The 18498-nt window shown below is 44.4% G+C and overlaps 1 protein-coding gene across 1 annotated transcript in view; it reads left to right on the forward strand.

The window, feature by feature from the left end:
• The window catches only part of TRAF5 (TNF receptor associated factor 5), a 253278-nt gene extending 235207 nt beyond the window's left edge, over positions 1-18071 (forward strand). The window contains exons 11-13 of the mRNA XM_086927840.1: positions 10254-10394; positions 12120-12288; positions 17360-18071. Of these exons, the coding sequence (XP_086783966.1) occupies positions 10254-10394; positions 12120-12288; positions 17360-17937 (888 nt within the window). The 3' untranslated portion in view covers positions 17938-18071. The remainder of the gene's footprint in view (positions 1-10253; positions 10395-12119; positions 12289-17359) is intronic.
• Positions 18072-18498: the final 427 nt, after the last annotated feature.

An 18498-nucleotide genomic window follows, 5' to 3' on the forward strand; every position in this document is an offset into this window, starting at 1 on the left:
CTAGTACACACAATGACTCACAAAGGCACGGAAGCTTGGATTGATGTAGAGTGCTACTTGACTCTGAAGAAAACCAGTTTTTAACTGAGATTCCAGATACAGAATGTAGTTTACTCCAGTGGGTAGACACACAGTGAGTGCATTATCAATAGCTTCTCTGTAGCAGTAATTAAATGTTCACTGTGACAAAATGGCCCCTTCCTGGACCAGACTCCTGACATGCCATTATATCTACAACCATTAGGAGCATTTGTTCTTCTAAGATGACAATGCAGCGCAAGAATGGATCCCCCAGAAAGCATATAACCATATAGAACGCGAAATCCATAAGCCTTGATTAGCAGCTGCTCGACACACGTATAATGGATCACTATCATATGCAGTCTTCAAACACAGCACCAGAACAGCAAATCTAACAACGATACACTAGGTGTTGTCCCAGTCCACCTGCCTAAAATGTTAGACTCTACTGCTCTTGTAATTGTAATAAGTCACAACCTGTAATAGAACCAGTTACACAGTTATAGTCACCGGCTCTAAAAGAAGCTCCCACATATCCCCGGACCTAACATCCCTGAACTGGCTACCTTTTGATGCCAGAATTCATTTGAAAATAGCATATATGGAATGCTCTAACCCCAGAAACCAGACTTAACCCCTCCACTGCATCTTTCAAAAAAGAATGGAAATCGCTTTTCATGGCTAAATTCACCTGAGCATGGTTTAAAAAAATTATGAGTCCAAACGTATCTTCGCTAATAAACTTTATAATGCCTATTGTCCATCCAGATGTCCTCGGTAATGTATCTACACTTTGCCTGATATACTGGGAACATTTTGTTATGTACCATATAACCATGCAGCTACGAGATGATGTATATACGAACTTTGATTTGCATTTAACCTGATGTGCAATTACCTGTACTCTGGAACCAAGACACTTACCCTGTAGAGCGCTCTTTATCCACCCACAAGCCTGTGAATGTACAGGACATGGCGAAGAGAGCTGTTGAGATAATACCCTATGATCTCGTCTTAAGGCCCGTGGGCAGCATGCCTCAAGGGCATTGCCCAGCATTGGCCTACACAATCACAAACATCTTGAATGCATTCCTAATCCACTCAGCTAGCCAAAAATAAATGACGTACCCTGAGCTACTTGCTGTTATGTTCCAATTCCAAAACTTCTCTATCCCAGTAAAGTTCTGGAAAGTGAAGCCACAAGAGAACTCTGTGGAACAAAGAAACCAACTGCATGAGTGTGAATAAGGGTTCATACATTTGAATGGGATGGAGCTCAAAAGAGCAAGCATACAAGAATGCCTCTTTGTCATACTTAATCACCGCACGCCAACCTTTTCCATAACGGGAGCCAGCTCTGATGTTAACAAGTATTATCACTGCTAAAATAGTCACCATATAAGACATGACGATGGTGACATACCCTTACAATACCACCAGCAGTAACCCCTCAGCTGATCACACAGGATAACCAACACTAATGTAATTAAAACCTTTATCCGCATGAAATGCCGCCACATAAGAATTAATAGCCATAGCAGTGAGTACTCTCTGGCATCAAGAAAATAACAGTAATACTGCAATATGTCTTCCCGAGATCCCTGTGTATACAACTCAAACACACATGAGGGTATTTTGAGACAACTATGCTCATATGAACACACACCACACCAATCCGCTGCAGCATTTGAAGTATTTTCCTGTCTCCACTTAAACTCCTCATTTCCCGTGTGACTCCCTCATCTGGCCTACACAATCCCACTTCAACTCAATTATATCTATTCAGTCTATTGCTCACACTTTTGTATGGACTTTGTGTAGTCTCCCCTCCCCCCACACACACATATTCTCACACACAAAGTGTGACAGAGTGGGACCTCAAAAGTCCCAATAACCTTACAGTTTTGATTGGTTGTGTTGAGGCCCCTGTGTTTTTAAAGGGCACTGCCATTGGTATCACTGGCAGCTACTTTGAGGGTCATGCAGGAGACAGCACCTCTCACCTAGAGACCTTCTGAATGAAGCACTTGATTGGGGTCCACATCTGCTAGCTGCTTTACACAGCTGGTGAGCTATCTGTAGCTCATTAGCTACACATTGTAGACCCGTTTTCTAGATGACAGACCTTAGACAGGCCTTTTCAGGGATTGTCTTCTCTTTGGCTGGTCTTTGAATCATCAAACCCTCTGGTTGCAGGATTGCACTTTTGGGTCCTTTCTGTGTGACCATACCCATGTGACATCCAGAGTGTTTTGCTCTCTCAGCAGGCATCCTTCACTGAGGCTGTCCCCACACCATGAAGCCCACCACTGTCTTCCTGCAAAGACTTGTGTGGACATGCATATTGTGGGGGAGATTTACTAAGATTTTGTGCCATGTTTACGTCACAAAAGTGACGCAAAACGGAGCGAAATCTTTTTTTCCTAATTAACTTTCCAGCGCTAAACTTGTTTACCGCTAGAAATAACATGAAAGTAATGCGAAGCAGCACATTGCGCTGTGCAGCACGTGCAGCATGCATACAGAGTGGGAAAAGCTTTCCCTCGTGTCTAGCATAGTATTTTGTACTGGAAGGGTATCCTTCCTGTACAAAACCTATGCTACACTCATGCACACCACCTAGCGCTGCGGCGGTAAGGTGTGTGCATTGCGCACGGCAGCTGAAATCAGCACTGGTGCACGGGAAAGGGGAGGAGAGAGCTATAGCTTTGAAGACATGGCGCTCCCCTGTTCCATCCCAGTCACGCAACACAGCGCAGCCTCGCGGGTGGCTGCGCTGCGTTGCGGGACATTTTTGTAAATCTCCCCCTGTGTTTCAAAAGGCAGCATGTGGCATTGTCATAAGTGCATTTCTGTGAGTTGAAGGCCATCCACGGGGCCTTCACGGTGCATTATGAGAGCCTTTACCGCTCTCGCCTGCGGACCTCAGCGGCTGATATTTCGGCCTATCTATCGGCATTGCCCCTCCCAGTGGTCACCAATGCGCAACGCGAGGAATTGGGAGCACCCCTCACGTCGGAGGAGCTCCGAACTGTTATATTCTTGCTTAACAACGGCAAGTCCCCGGATCCCGACGGGCTGCCCACAGAGTTTTATAAGGCCTATTCAGTCATCCTGATCCCTGAGCTACTACGCATGTTTAGGGCGGCCGTCTCATACTCGGCTCTCCCCGCTACGTTAAATGATGCAAATTTAATATCTCTCCTGAAACCAGGCAGAGACGCACTCAGCATGACCCCCTACAGGCCCCTGGCCCTCCTTAACATGGACTACAAAATCCTAGCGTCTGCATTGGCCCAACGACTACCACCCCTGGTGCCTGCTTTGGTGCATACCGACCAAAACGGCTTTGTCCCAACCCGTAGCACGTCCTACAACATTAGACGCCTTTTCCGAATTCAGGGTCTAGCCACCCCCCGATGGCCCCATTCAGGGTGCCTGATACTCGACCTGGAGAAGGCGTTCGACTCCGTGGAATGGCCCTATCTGATGCTTGTACTGGAGAAATTTGACCTGGGCGATGATTTCCTCCAGATGATGGAGCTTCTATATCAAGAGCCTGTAGTGCGTGTTTGCACGGGCCAGCTCTTCTCGGATCCAATAAGGGTGCGTAGAGGCACCAGACAGGGGTGCCCCCTTTCCCCCCTAATTTTCGCCCTAATGATGGAACCCTTGGCAGCACGACTCCGCTCCTCCAGCGAGGACTGGCGCATCCCCCTGGCCGATGGGATCCACGCGGTATCCCTCTACGCGGACGACCTATTGCTCTACATCAGAGATCTGACCTGCTTCCCGCAGGCGATCGCTGGCATATTCCGCATGTTCGGGGAAATGTGGGGGCTCTGAGTCAATTGGGCGAAGTCGGGAGTATACTCTTTTGCTGCAGACATGCCGGAAGGTGATATTGTGGTATTAGGCGAACGGCTTACCTGGCACCCAACCACTTTCCGCTATCTGGGTATATATATTTACCGGAACCCCACTGACTTGCTGGAGGGCAATCTCATTAGAGCGATCTCGTCCATTATGGCCCAGGTTGCCTTCTGGAACTCTCTCCCGCTTAATGTCCCGCGCCGAATAACGTTGACAAAAATTGTAGTATTGCCCAAATTGCTCTATTTTTACGCCAACCTGCCAGTCTATGTACCGACCCGGATATTCTGTGAACTGGAAACCCTAACCAGACGATTAATATGGAATACTGGGCGACCCAGGATGGCACTGCGGACGCTTTATGCCTCGGCGGAAAACGGAGGGCTTGCTGCACCTAACCAGGAGCTTTATTACATCGCGGCACAACTGCAGTGGGTAAACTATTGGCTGAGTAGGAAAAATCTGGGAGACACCGCCACGGACACTTTCATTCTGACAACGGAGCAAATTCATGCACTGTTTCACCCACTGGCCAAGTCTCGCTGCCCCAAGCAACTGCACCTCGCGGTGGCACGGAAGTGCTTTGTGAGGAGTCTGAAACTTACGAGCTCCACCAAACCGTATGCACCGAACCTACCATTACTGGGGACCCCCTGGGACGGTGGCACGCTCACAGAAACGGCATTACACAGCTGGACGCTAGCCGGCCTGGAGAGCTTGGGAGACCTATTTGCAGAAGGCGCCTTGCTGCCGTTTGAGACCCTAACGGCAAACACGGAACTCCCTGTCGGCCAATTCCTGACACATGCAAAGATCGTTCGTTTACTAACACAGGCCTGGGGGGCTCTAGCGGACGAACCACAGACTCTCCTGCTGATACAATATCTACATGTGATGGGGAATGGCTCCCATATAGTGCACTGGCTAGCACAGGCCCTAAACATACATACACAGGTTTCCTCTCAGCGCTTGTGAGACAAGTGGGCCAGCGATAGAGACCGTGACTGGACTGATAAGGAATGGGCGATGGTACTGGTGGGAGCACTCAACGTTCCACGCAACTCCCGCTTCAAAGTAATTCAATATTACATCATCCACCGCGCGTATTTTTCCCCAGACAAAATATTCGCTACTTTGACCTCACCACGACAGCATGCCCCAGGTGCCCACTGGTTGACGCGGACTTCCTACATATGCTATGGTCGTGCCCCTTTCTCCATGACTATTGGCGGGCAGTGTCGACCACCTTGGCAGCGAGAACGGGGTGCTGCCTGCCGCACACATGGGAGGCCTGCTTACTGGGCCTCTACAAGCGCACGAAGCAAACGAAAGTCCTGGCTAGGTTTCGGGATCTAGGTCTCATAACGGCGAAACGGCTCATCACCAAGCGCTGGAAAAACAGCGAACCTCCCCAAGCCCCACACTGCTGCGCGCTTCCTTTGACAGCTGGGCGCGTGCAGAAAGTGTAGCCTTACACAGGGAGGAAACTGCGGGGCTCCGCATGTATCCCATTGCCCAGGAGTGGGACAATACTCTGAATGCTTTTCACCAGGTGTGCCTGCAGGAAGGTATTGTCTAGACCCCTCCCCGAGTATGCGCTACCCCAACTCCCACTCTCCCCCTCTGCACATGCGCCCCCCCCCACTGTGCCTCTCCCGGTCACGAACTGCTGCTGTGCTGCCGCCCCTTCCCCCCCACCTTCACGTCGCCCCGTACCGTACCAGATGATTTCCGACACCAACACCGCATCACACACGCCCCCTCCCCACTTATCTGCGCTCATTTCCACCCGTTTGGGTTTTGTTTATTCGATTCCGAACCCCAGTTTATCAAGTTTTCTCCTTTTCTTTTTTTTCTCATTGCTGTGCACACAAGGTATTGAATAGTGGCTGCCCTGCAGACCTCTTGGAGTTTTTAGAGTTTTCTCCTTTTATCCGTCTCTATACATATCTAAATTGTCTGTCGCCAAGGCCATGGCGACCACCAACCTGAATGTTTGTTATCTTGCACGTAATTATAAGTTCTTTTAACAATAAAAAAAAAAAATGTTAGGCCTATTACTTCTCCTGAAACATGAACCGATCGCTAACTAACACGCTTCATATTGTTGCGCCGCCGGGCCCCAGGGTTGTCGGCTAAAGGGCTTTGTTTTAATATACAAGTCTTGACAAGCAACTACAGATGTCGCGGCCGGCCCCCTGGGGTTGTAGATCTTTTGCTGTGTTTTCTACAAGAGTGTGTAATAAAGGTCTTTAAAAAAAAAGTGCATTTCTGTGAGATCTCACGAGAGCTAGTACTCTTGCGAGTGTTCCGATATTGCACATGGATCTTGTGAGATTTTATAGGTCTATTAGACGAGGCCCTGTATGAAACCCTACCATGCCCCCTTATGACCAACGAGTGTGTGCACTGGAACAAAATGAGTGGTTTCGGAGGTAGATCCATTTGGTCACAAGAGTTCCATCCAGAGACCTACAGCTGCCTAACAGTTAGGACTCCAGTCAGGTGTCCACACAGCACACGTGGAATAAATGTTGAACCTGTTGTTTGATGATTCAGAGTCATGGACCCTAAGTGGTTTCCAGTCCCAAAGACTCTAAAGAGCCCTCTTGTAGCACAGACCTAAATCTTCCATGGAATATTTAAGTGTTAAATATGAATAGTGTAATTTTGTATTAGTTTTGGGAATTAGGCAAGTCCAACAGACTGATTTTAGGGCCGTCAACAAGAACAAGAAAGTGACTCAAGAAACAGAGACTCAAAAAGTGCAGTAGATGGTCTATGCTTTGCTTGTACAGAAAATACAATAACACAACAAAAGGTGGTAGATGGAATATGTGCAAAGGTTTCTGCCACTGGTAATGGTTCAGGCCCCTTCCCAGTCCATTGATTTGTTGCCTGTAAGAACAACCCAGCCAGCAATGCTACATCATGTCCCCTTTAAACGAGAACAGGAGCAACTCCATACCGAGTTCATCCATGTGTGTGATGGGTGGAATACTTAATAAAGTTTCAGCCATTAATGCCTCATTCCAGTTCATTTTTTGTCAATACAAATACAATAACCATATCCCTGAGTATCAGTAACTGAAGCTTGTCTTTGGGACCCATAAGTAACATATTTGTAAAAGGTCTGAAATTCATTGTAAGCAACTTAGCAGGGTATGTTTTCTCCATTAGCCACCATCTCTAGAGTGAAATCCCAGTAACCAATTCTCCGGGTACACAGTGGTAGGATGAAGTCATCACAAGTCCCCTGCCGTAGTATAACATTTGGAATCAAGTTTCATACAGCCTCCAGTATTGTTATATTGGCAATATGTACTGCAAGGGACAGGATTAGGCAGTCCGTTTTACCAGCAATCTAAAGTAATGCTAACCAGCTCAAGCAAGGTCTCACCATTGCAACCTTTAGTATCCAGGATGAAACTGCTGTGCCTTTTCACCCTGCATGAGTCCTCCTGGAATGAGGGACTTAGGTACTTGGAGGCGTTTTCACCACGTATCAGCTATGACCCTTCATTCGAACAGTCACAAATCCTCTGCCAAGTGCCAAATTATCAGAAAAGGCATGGAATCAGTCTCCTGGTAGTAGAGGGTTTTTGACTGTGTAGCACGCTCAGGTCAGCCAAACTATGTTCGTTTCAGGAAGTTAAATTCTAAAAACAAGCTTTCCAAGTTGTAAGTGCTGGTAGGTGGTGAACACCTAATTGTGAGTACACATACACCTAACCTGTGGCAGTCACTGATACCCTCCACATAGCCCCCTATCCACACTACTATTAACCTTCTGATACTTTTCATCCAGTACCAAAACCTTAAAGTCCAAACCTTGTCTTTGGCGAGCTGTACAAATACCCATCTAGGCAGTAATTACCTAACTTCGATGTATAGAGTAACAGTGTACTTCAGCTTATTATATGCTCCTTGAGAGGTTATAAAGCTCCTATTTAAAAAATATATATATATTTATGAAGTTTTATAATGCGGAAACAAGACCAGAATTTGGTGTCAGCGTGCTGTACCACATAACAATAGCATTGAATGTACAAGGAGTAAGATATAGAGTCACAGAGTGGAGCCCGAAAGTTAAACAGAGGCGAAAACCTATAGCGGGCATAGATGATACAAAGAGTCGTAGTGAAAACGCTAACAATGAATTCAAATTGGTATGGATACTCGCATCAGATAGGAAGGAGATTATTCAGCAGTGTCATTTTCACTTCTTTTTTTTTTAAAGAGGGAATGAAGGGATGGTCCTCGTCTCTGGAGGAAGAGTGTTCCACATTTTTGGGGCAATTCCAGAGAAAGTTCTTTTCTAAGTTTTCTTTTTGTGAAATATTCAGGGTTTCAGTAGTACAGAGCTTACACTACGAGAAGTTCTGTTCCTTCAAAATAGAACCAGTTTCTGAGCCAGGTAACAAGTAGTGTTGTGGTGGATTGCCTTGTACATCTTGCAGGCTATTTTTAGGTGATTCATTGGGGAGCCAGTTCTGAGAATGGAGGGCCGAGGTGATGTGATCAATTTTTTTGTGCCTGTGATGAGCTGTGCAGCCGCATTGAGGGTACCCTTAGCTGTGTTATTTTTATTTTCAGTAGTCCAATGAGGGTAGCATATATTCAGTTTTGAAAATTATGAGTGCCTGAACCACAATTTTAAGATCTGTATTGGGCAGGAATGCCTTTCACTTTCTTAAAGCGTGGAGATGGTAATTGGCCCCTCTGGTTGTGGTGCTGATGTGATTCAGCATATAGAGGTTGTTGTCTAGTGTTATTCCTAGGGATTTTGCTGAATCAATTATAAGTGGGGTACAGTTCAAGGCGTGAGTAGAGGGAGCCAGTCTTTGATATTTGAGGTTGGGTGGAGAGATTAATAGGAATTTGGTTTTGAGTGCGTTATGTTTTAGGTGGTTAGTTAGCTGGTGTTGAGTTTTGACCAAGGTGTTATTGAGGGTGCTGATGTCGTAAGGGGAAGCAATCTTCATGGATAGTTGATTATCATCAGTGTACATATGGTAGGAAATGTTAGAGTTTTAGGATTTCAGTCAGGGGTTTCATGTAAATATTGAACAGGGTGGAGAAAAGTGAAGAACTTTGGGAGAAAGCTGCTCGTGACCGGCGTCTGATCAGATAAGTCCTGATTGATTAGGACTTGTTGAGATCTGTTTTGTAGGAATGACCAGAACCAGTACCAGAAAGACCCATCCTATGTTCTGAGAGGTTCATGTTTGACTGTGTCAAGCGCTGCTGATTAGTCAATAAGGATTACAAGACAGGATTAATTATGACCCAGTATGCAATAAAGTATTGTCCACAGCGTGGACCATGGCAATTTCAGTACTGTGACCTGGCCTGAAACCAGATTGGCAGTGGTCGAGGAGTTGGTGCTGGGCAATGTGGTTGCAGAGTTGCTCATGAACACATTTTTTCCAGGAGTTTGACGAAGGTTGTGCTGCTCGAAATGGAGAAGAAATTGTTGGAATCACAGAGGTCGGCGTCAGGCTTTCTTAAGATAGGTGTGACTTATCCACTTTTTAGACAGTCAGGCATGGAGCCTTGCGTAAGAGAGGCATTGATCATTTTGGTCCTTAGAAGTATCAGGATGTGCGAAATTTCCTTGAGGAAGTTGGAGAAGAGAGGGTCATTGAAGTGGTTGGAAAGTTTAGTGGAAGTCAGTAGTTTTGAGATGTCAGTGTCATCAAATGTCTGAAAGATGGACTATGAGGCATTGTTTTTTGGTTTAAAGACAAGGTTGCCAGGACAAACGTCCTGCGAGATGGAGGTGCACTGTGGCGGGGTTTCAGTCAGTAAGAAATTCACAGCAATGCAGAGATCATTGTCAATTGGATTTCTCAAATAAGGAGGAGGAGGAAAACTATGACAATTAGGTAATGTATCAAATTTTAGCTATAAAGAAAACCCCATAAAAACGCAACATCAGCATTGGCTGGAGCTTCTAACTCCACTTCTTATATATTAAAGAACACTTGTTCCCGCCACTGAAGATGCATACATATCATTACACAGCAACATATGAGAAAACCATATAGCCAAATATAAAGTTTTATAGCATATTTTTACAGTAAATATCATATCTAGCTTTTAAATGTAGCTGCATTTTTGCATAAATGTTCTTGTTTGTATTTGTACTTACGCATGACAGTGGATAAATTAAGATTTTTTTTTAATACAACTGCTTTTTTGAGGGTACAGACCACGTGGTATACTGCTCTACAGAGAGGACAGTAAAGAAAAAGGAAGTCAGTGGGAAGACATCTAGCATTTGCATCTTTTAAAAAAAAACACCTTCTTTGTTTACGACTGCATTGACCATTTACCTTTTGTACTTCATCCATCAGATATTCGATTTATACAAAAATCTTGAGCTGAAAGAGAGCAAAATACAGCAGCTGGCGGATACAGTAAAAAGGTGTGAAAATGAATACAGGCAGTTTATTCAGTACTTTAGTACAAATGGGAACTTGCCTACAAGCACACAGGTATGGAAATATCTACTAAGTAATCATTTAATCTATTTCATGTCTAGTGCCTTCCTTTCAGAATGTAAGCCATTGGCCCATGCTACTTTACTGCCATGGTGTCATTCAGTACATTCTACCAGGTTGCCTTGAGCTAGACCCAGTTGCTTTCCATAAGGATAGTTTGCTTCCTCTTAGGATTGTTAGCACCTGGGTAGATGGCCTAGGTTGTGATTAGCGTTAGGACCTGAGAAGTGATGCATGTTATGCTTAATGGTATCCACCGCAGCAGTAGGAGGTGAAGAACTCGCCGAAGTGTTCCTAATATGATAATCAGCTTAACTCTTATTGTAGGGGTCGTCCAAATGTCCCTGAAGTGTTTAGTCTTTTACTCACTTCTACAAAAACCTAAGCTAGACTCCAAGACAGTAACCAATTAGAGCCCTATTGATGGCCTGAGCTGGCTGTTAATAGTCTTAGAAAGAGTGATAGAGGACCAGCCACAGGCTTTTCCTGAGGAGCAGTGCTGCTCAACGCCATTTAATTAGGGTTCAGTCTCCAGTAAAGCACAAAGTCTACCCAGGGAGCTATTCGTGGCCTTCCCTCGCACTGATTTTCGTAAGAATCAGGAGATTTCTGGCATTTATATTTATGTTAAGATCTACCAATCCTGGTCTTTCTAGTGTTATATGGATGCAAGAGGGGCACATTCCAGTGGCCACGTTTCTGGAATAAGTTACTCTTTGAGATTCACTTCAAAGCGGCCCTCATGGGCCAGACAAAAGCTCCCAAAATCTACAATTCTAACCATTAAAATCATATTCTTCTACACCTATCCTGTTATCTGGGCTTCTCTACCTTTTGCTCAACCAACAGTTGATATTCTAAGTTTCATTGGTGTTGTCAAGGTGCCTTTTCATTCTATACCTTTTAAAAAAACTTGATTTTCTTAATAATACCTATGTTTTTCCCCTCCTTTTTTTGTTTTGTACAATTAGCACTTAAGCGTTCTTGCCACATAAAGACACTCTGCATTCTAACTTCTGCAACAGTGTCCCCTTTCTCTGCTCACTGCCCCAATTCCTGACAGAACAGAGACAAAGCAAGCGTGCAACAGACTTTGTTGTTTCAGACTAGTCCTCTTTGCAGGAAGGATTATGTCAAGTAGTAAGTGGACCTTCTATTCACAAAATACAACCAAACATTGCTTAAGAGCAACATTCAGCCCATTCCTCTTCCTACCAGCTAGCTCTCACCTTTGATAAGGGCTCCTGAATGCAGGGTGGGTGTAATTTGCATAGCATGTTTCTTACATAATATTGATTAAGGGCTACTTTGTGTGTAGTTCAGTAGCTAATTTTAGGGGGGGAAAAGCAGGCTGCCACAAACAAATATGTCGATTTCTTATGCCAAATCCAGCACGTCTGAAACACAATTAAGCCAAGAAATGTTACAAAATATATTTGCTGATGCAATGTGAATATTGCATTGTTATTATCCGCTAACTAGATTCATTATTTTTGAGAACGATTTGTGTAGTAGATTTTAATGCCATTATTTGTTGCAAAAAGAAAATGACTTTTAACATAGATAAAGAAATAGGTGTAGAATTATTATTATACAACATGCATACTGTACGTGCAGTGTCATTTTTAGGGCACTTGTGTCTTCGGGGTATTATGTAATATGACGTTGCTTCTCCTTTCTTTTCCTGTCAATGGCTCCGCCCCCACACTGGATATAAAGACCCTGGCTAACCGCATTGACAACTCAGTGTGGCTGGAAGCTGAGGTGAAGCAGCTCGTACAGAGAGTGGCCCAGGAGCAGAGTCGGCTGGACCTGAGGCCTGTGCTGGACACCGTAGAAGACGTCAAGGGAAAGCTTGCATTAATGGAAATCTACGAGCGTCGCTTAGGTAGGCTTACATATTATTATTTCTTGTAAATAGCGTTCAGACTCCGCAGAGGCTGCACCAAAGCGCGTCGCAAGGGAAGGTTGCTAGAGATAATTCTTCACACCTTACAGAACACAAGTTCTCAGTTTCATCGCTGCCTGAAGGAAAATTACCTTTGAAGTAATCCATAGGACCTGCAGACAAGTAGATTTTCAGGGCTCTCCTAAATGTCAGGAAGTTGGCATTGCCACCGTCTTTTCAAGGAAGTGGAAAAACATTGTCTTTCCTATATTTTATTCACTTGGACACCAGTAAGAAAATGCAATCTTATATGTTTGATTACATCTGTGTAATAGAAAGCGAGTCATGGAAAGGCACAGTGGGGGCCTCATTTATATATTATTTACTCTGAAATATACTAAAAAGCAATATCCTCACCAAAAAGGGCATTGAAGTGCTGTAACTCAGCAAAATAATTGTGATGAAAGTCCAAGATTTTGTGCTGTGTAATCCTATGTTTTTTTCCAGACCTAGTGAATTCCATTCATCTTTGCAGAGGTCTAGTCAGCTTTTCATATCAATCAGGAAATATTATTTCCAATGGTTTTCTCTAACTGTTCCTCCATTCTGGCCAATAAAACACTTTTCAATCTGAATATAAAGTATTCTCTGAATTTCTATTCCCACCAACTAAAGAGATAAAGGCCCAGATGCATCAAGGTAAAATCCGCTCGCAAAGGGGCAGATTCTAAGAATCTGCACAGATCAATTCCAGGGGTGCAACAGGGTGTCCTTTGGACACCCCTGCACCCTTGAAATCGCATTCTCAATTTGCGATTCGCTAATTGCGATTCGCAAATTGAGAATGTCTTCCCATTCATTCCTATGGGCCTCTAGGCCCATAGGAACGAATGGGGCGGTATTCCTTAATTGCGACGCGCAATTTGCGAGTCGCAATTAAGGAATTTTAAGAATTTGCAATTTTTTTGCGAGTTCTTCTTGCATAGCATTTTGCTATTCCTTATTAGCGATTCCTTATTTTTCGCTAATAAGGAATCGCAAAATGGATGCTTGATGCATCTGGGGGTAAGACCATATCATGGGCTTTTTGTCACCTAAAGTTGGGATGTTCCTGACAGGCAAGGCTACCTAAGCGCAGCATATTCTAGATCTCAATCATCTCTCATTTGGTCAATGTACAAATGTAGTGTCACGGCTGCTGGCTCCTTGAGGTCAGAACGATGCTCAAATGGGGTCCACCTCCTGACGTCCCTGCACTCTGACTCTGTATAACCATACAGAGCACAAAAGCAGTCAAGCGAGGGATAGGTAAGGGTAGGAGCAGCAGTGGAAGAGACACCTATAACAAAAGAAGGCATACGTTAACACAGGCAATCAACTTCCTGCCCTCCTACAGTCCCCCTTATGATCGACACGATACCTGGTTAATGTTGAGGAGGAGACCCCTTGACCCTTCTGAGATACTTCTATGAATTAAGAACAACAACCGAGTAAGTATTTATGGAATCCTCCATACAGCCACGTATATCTTTAAAAAAAAAACACTTCCGCACATACCAAGGACACTCTCTCTCTCTCTCCCGAAATTTATCAACTTCCTGGAATACTTGGATCTCCTCGACAAGTAGAAGAAATCACAGGAAGATCCAATAAAGTAAAATGCAAGAAAAAACGAAGTTCAAACTGTAATCACCAGAAGGATTACCTAATAGAGAGGTGCCCTTTGTGTCCGTAGAACTCCATAAATAAAGAGAAAACAGCAGTCTCCTTACCCCGCAAATAAAGCAATCAATAGTGGTTCTCGTTGTTAAATACCCATTGTCACAACAAAATCCAAACACTTGGTTTCTTTCACCAATGACACATAGGAGGGTGCAAGCCTGCGTCTCCTAATAGCTAAATTCCCCAAATAATACACACAGTTTGTGACAGCAGCCGGGAGGGGGCAACTCCAGCGTCTCCACTGCTAACACTCAAGCAAGAAACGGAATCACTCAGCCGAGTGACAAGTAAGCAATTATCAGCGTGAGCGTGGAGGGGGCAATCCAGCGTCTCACACGCCATGCAGTCCAGAAACAGACTCGCTCAGCCGAGTGACAAGAAAGGCAATGATCAGCGTGAGCGCGGAGGGGGCAAATCCAGCGTCTCACACGCCACGCACTATTAACTGAACCAAGGTCCTCAAACAAGCGTCGGCTTGACACGCAAGGACTAGAGGTCTGCTCAACCAATCACTGTTTCTCCACAGCTGCGGAGAAACACAGAACCAAACCGGGAGGCAGGAATCAGCATCAGCAGTCCCTCGTAGACGAACTCCAAGACGAGAATCACGTGCGAGGAGCTCTGAGTCTCGCATAGCTAAATGCTTTCTGTAAACTCCCTTTAATCCCTCGGCATTGTGAGAGATGTAGTTCTTTCCAGCTATACTACAGGCACAATCCGTTCAGACCCTGACATGTAGTCTTCGTCTACGGAATCCTTACTCTGTCAACACAGATTAACTGGGCTTTGTAGGTTTCTACAATATGTGTACCTGCCAAGACTACTCAAATGCTTTCTTTGTGCAGTAATAATCCTTGATGTTGTTGGCTAGACTCAATCTGTGTGAATGCATGTTTTTAGGGGGTACACAATTAATGTCTTTCCAGTTTAGATGTCTAACATGTTTTCCAACTTAGCCTGCGATCTCACACATAGCATGATTAAGGACATGCCAGCATTACTAAATATTTCCGTGTGAATCCGCTTGAGCACCACCGTGGTCTCAGGGTGTTTTTGCAGACTATATTTGTGGTATGCAACAATGAACCAAATGAAGGAATTTCCACTTCTTCTGTATTTGAAGGATTTGCGATTCAACTATGGGTTTAGGTGTGGGTAGATTGGGTGCGTGTGTGGTGTATGTGTGTTTGCGCGTTTTCCTCTCTTCTTCCTCAGTGGCTGCAGTGAATGGAGCCAACTGAGATCATCTAAGCTGTTACTGGTGGGAGCGTGCCTGTTAGAATAGATATATGCAAAGAGCCAGAAGCAGTTGTGAAGGAAAAGATAAAAGGAGTCTTTCAGCTTTAACATCCTCGCATTACAAATGTGTCTGTGCTGAGGAGACATATTTGCTAACTTCTCCAGGAGAGAGCTTGTCTGCTTTCCTCTGTTAAACCGTTGACACCAGGTTGCCTCCATGGCCTGGTGTGGTGTAGCATCCCAAAATGGTTAGAAAAAAATAAGCACTTTTGATGGTATGAGTACTGGTATTATATGGTTTTGTGTGTGTTTTGAGGCTGTGGCCTTTCACAGCTGTTGAGCATTTTGAGTGTTGTCATGGTTTTTCGGCATGCAGGGTCCCTCCCCCAACATTTTGTTGGATTAAGTTGGAATAATTTCAGGTAGTACTGTAAGGCAAGTCCACACATCCCCATGAGTAGGAAACATGTTCTGTGCTTAACAGTACACACACAGGCGATCTCTCCTCCTTGGAGAAAGAGGTACATGTCCCCTCTTCTGTACCAAATGTGGCACCATAAATACATATCAAGTGAAAAATGCTGGGTAGTAGCCGGACTTGGCAATTTTTGGGCAACACATTCTTCTCTGGAAATGTATGTGTACAGTCTTCAGTTTGGCAAAAATGTAGTTGTCAATCTATTGCCTTGAAGCCCGTGGATTGGCTTATGCTGTCACCGCCTTGGAAGTATTTCCGTTGAGCTGCAAAGTGTGAAGCAGATGGATATAAGAGAAAAAAAATCATCCCTTTGCATTGGAGTTACTGTTTCACCTATACACTGCTTTAAAGTATTGATGTGCCACCGAGTTTCTGTTTCACCCACAGACTGGTAGAAATTAGCGACCTATCGTCCACCTCTTAACACTCAAAAACAGAACCGGTCTCGAATTGTGAGAATTGAGTGATAGGATTACAAGGAATATTTGGAGGATTTGTCACAGGAATGTGATAGTATACACACATGTGCCTTCTGTAACCCTTTGAATAATAATGTTAAGTATTTTTAAGAAAGAGCACGAACTCCTCCACGGCCTCCTTGGTGCTAAAGACCTCAGATAGATAAATAACCAACTAGAATCATAAATTCACAGAGTGAACACAAAGGTTTAGATGTTTTCCCTAAAGGCTACCAAAGTTTTGTTTCTCCTTAGGATTAATGTGATAACATTCTGGAATACAGCTATAACGTGAGAGAAATGCCAACTTCCACTATCAGCTTTTTTGTTTTCCGTGTCTAAGAAGATGGCGACGGGGTGATCTATGTCCCCTGCTGGCTTCATAGTTATATAGACGGTCGATCATAAGTTTCGGTCCTCTATTGTAGAAGGCCGTGTAAGGCTGCATCAGGGTATTGAATACTTCATGTATCCAACCACACCCATGCAGTTTCTGGCTGTGTCACCCTGGTTGAAGTTGCCCCAAAGATTGTAACTGGAAGGAAATGCTGGAGTTCAGGTATTACAGTAGTGAATGTTTCCTTAACCGTTTAGATTTGTCTTGGTCATTGTTGATTGTCTTATATTTCAGTGAAATGTGAATTGTTTAGAAGTATGATAGGTCAGATAGTTTAAGTGTTTATATTACAGCAAGTGTAGCACATTTCACACATGTAGTGCACAGAAAAAATTTGTTTCCTCAGCGTCCACTCTGATTTCGGGAACACATCACCTCTTTACACATTTAGTAACTGGATTGTCAGTGGCGTAAGGCTCCCACTGTGTCATAGGTGTAGTGCATTACTACTTTAATCCCACATGTATTCCATAAATGGCCGGCGTAAATTCTAACCTGCACGTCATAAATTAGGCTTTTCGCTTTTTTTATGTAAACGTCATACAAATGTACAAAATTACAAATATTGCTAATTTGTTATATATAAAAGCAAATACTAATGCCAAGAAAAAACAGTACACACACAGACTCTTGTTGCCCTAGTAGCAGGCTATGATTTCTTAAAATTACACATGCTTCTCGAGGGAGTAATGGAAATGTTTGTTATATACAGTGCATATAAATTGCAGAAGGGTGGTATAATGTTATTAAAACAGCATTTTATTTGATTTTCTCCAGTTGGTCTGGAATTGCAGTCTGAAAGACACAATGACCTCCTTGGTGTCCACAAGGCGCAGTTGAGCAGCAACGAGGAGAGATTCAAGCTTCTGGAAAGTACCTGCTACGACGGGAAACTTATCTGGAAAATACGAGAGTACAAGAAAAAGAAACGAGAAGCCACCGAAGGACGGACTCCATCCATCTTTAGTCAGCCTTTCTATACTAGCCGCAGCGGATACCGGTTGTGCGCCCGAGCATACCTCAATGGGGACGGGTCTGGCAAAGGAGAACATATGTCACTCTACTTCGTGGTCATGAGAGGGGAGTATGACTCCCTCCTACCATGGCCATTCAAGCAGAGGGTCACTCTGATGCTGTTGGACCAGAGTAAGAAGAAAAACCACCTTGTGAGCGTGTTCAAGCCTGCTCCAAACAGCAGCAGCTTCAAAAGGCCAGAAGGCGAGATGAACATTGCCTCAGGATGCCCACGCTTCATTTCACATTGCGTGCTGGAAGACGCAACTAACTCATACATTAAGGACGACGCGTTGTTCATCAAAATTGTTGTGGATCTTACTGACCTTGAGGAACTCTAGCCCTACTTGTTGTGCATTACAGAAATTTAGTAAGTTCCTATGGGCACTAATGCAAGTGAAAAAAATGGACCCACCATCCCAGTGGTTAGTAAAATGTGGATGTAGTGGGCACCACACACTCCTGGGGGGACACTGCACCATTGCACTGTTTGCATAATGAAAGCTAGGCTCCAGACCCCTTTTACCTCTCCTCTACCCTACTTCATTCCCTGAATATCTCCAGTTCCTCCCTTACTCCTGTTTTCTCATGCTTCATTCCACTGCCCCCACATCTCTTACATCTCTCCAATAACTATTGATGGTTACATTCCCCACTGTCCCTCCCTTCCTCCTCTTCACTCCTCCCTATCTGTTCTCCTCAATCTCTCTCTGCTCTTCTTCTCCTCTTACGTTTGGAGTAAACACAAAGTTAGACCCCTGGAAGGCACTGGTAAAACGGCTGCCAATGCGGGCTGGATAGGATACCCGCCCCTCTGGACCGGTTGCACAGCATTGACTGCTCCACTGATAGATATGCCCCTGGTGTATCCTGGGAAGCTATGTATTATAAAATCTTGTAGG

This window comes from Lissotriton vulgaris, chromosome 6 (assembly GCF_964263255.1).
Source record: "Lissotriton vulgaris chromosome 6, aLisVul1.2, whole genome shotgun sequence".
In the NCBI taxonomy this organism is placed as follows: domain Eukaryota; kingdom Metazoa; phylum Chordata; class Amphibia; order Caudata; family Salamandridae; genus Lissotriton; species Lissotriton vulgaris.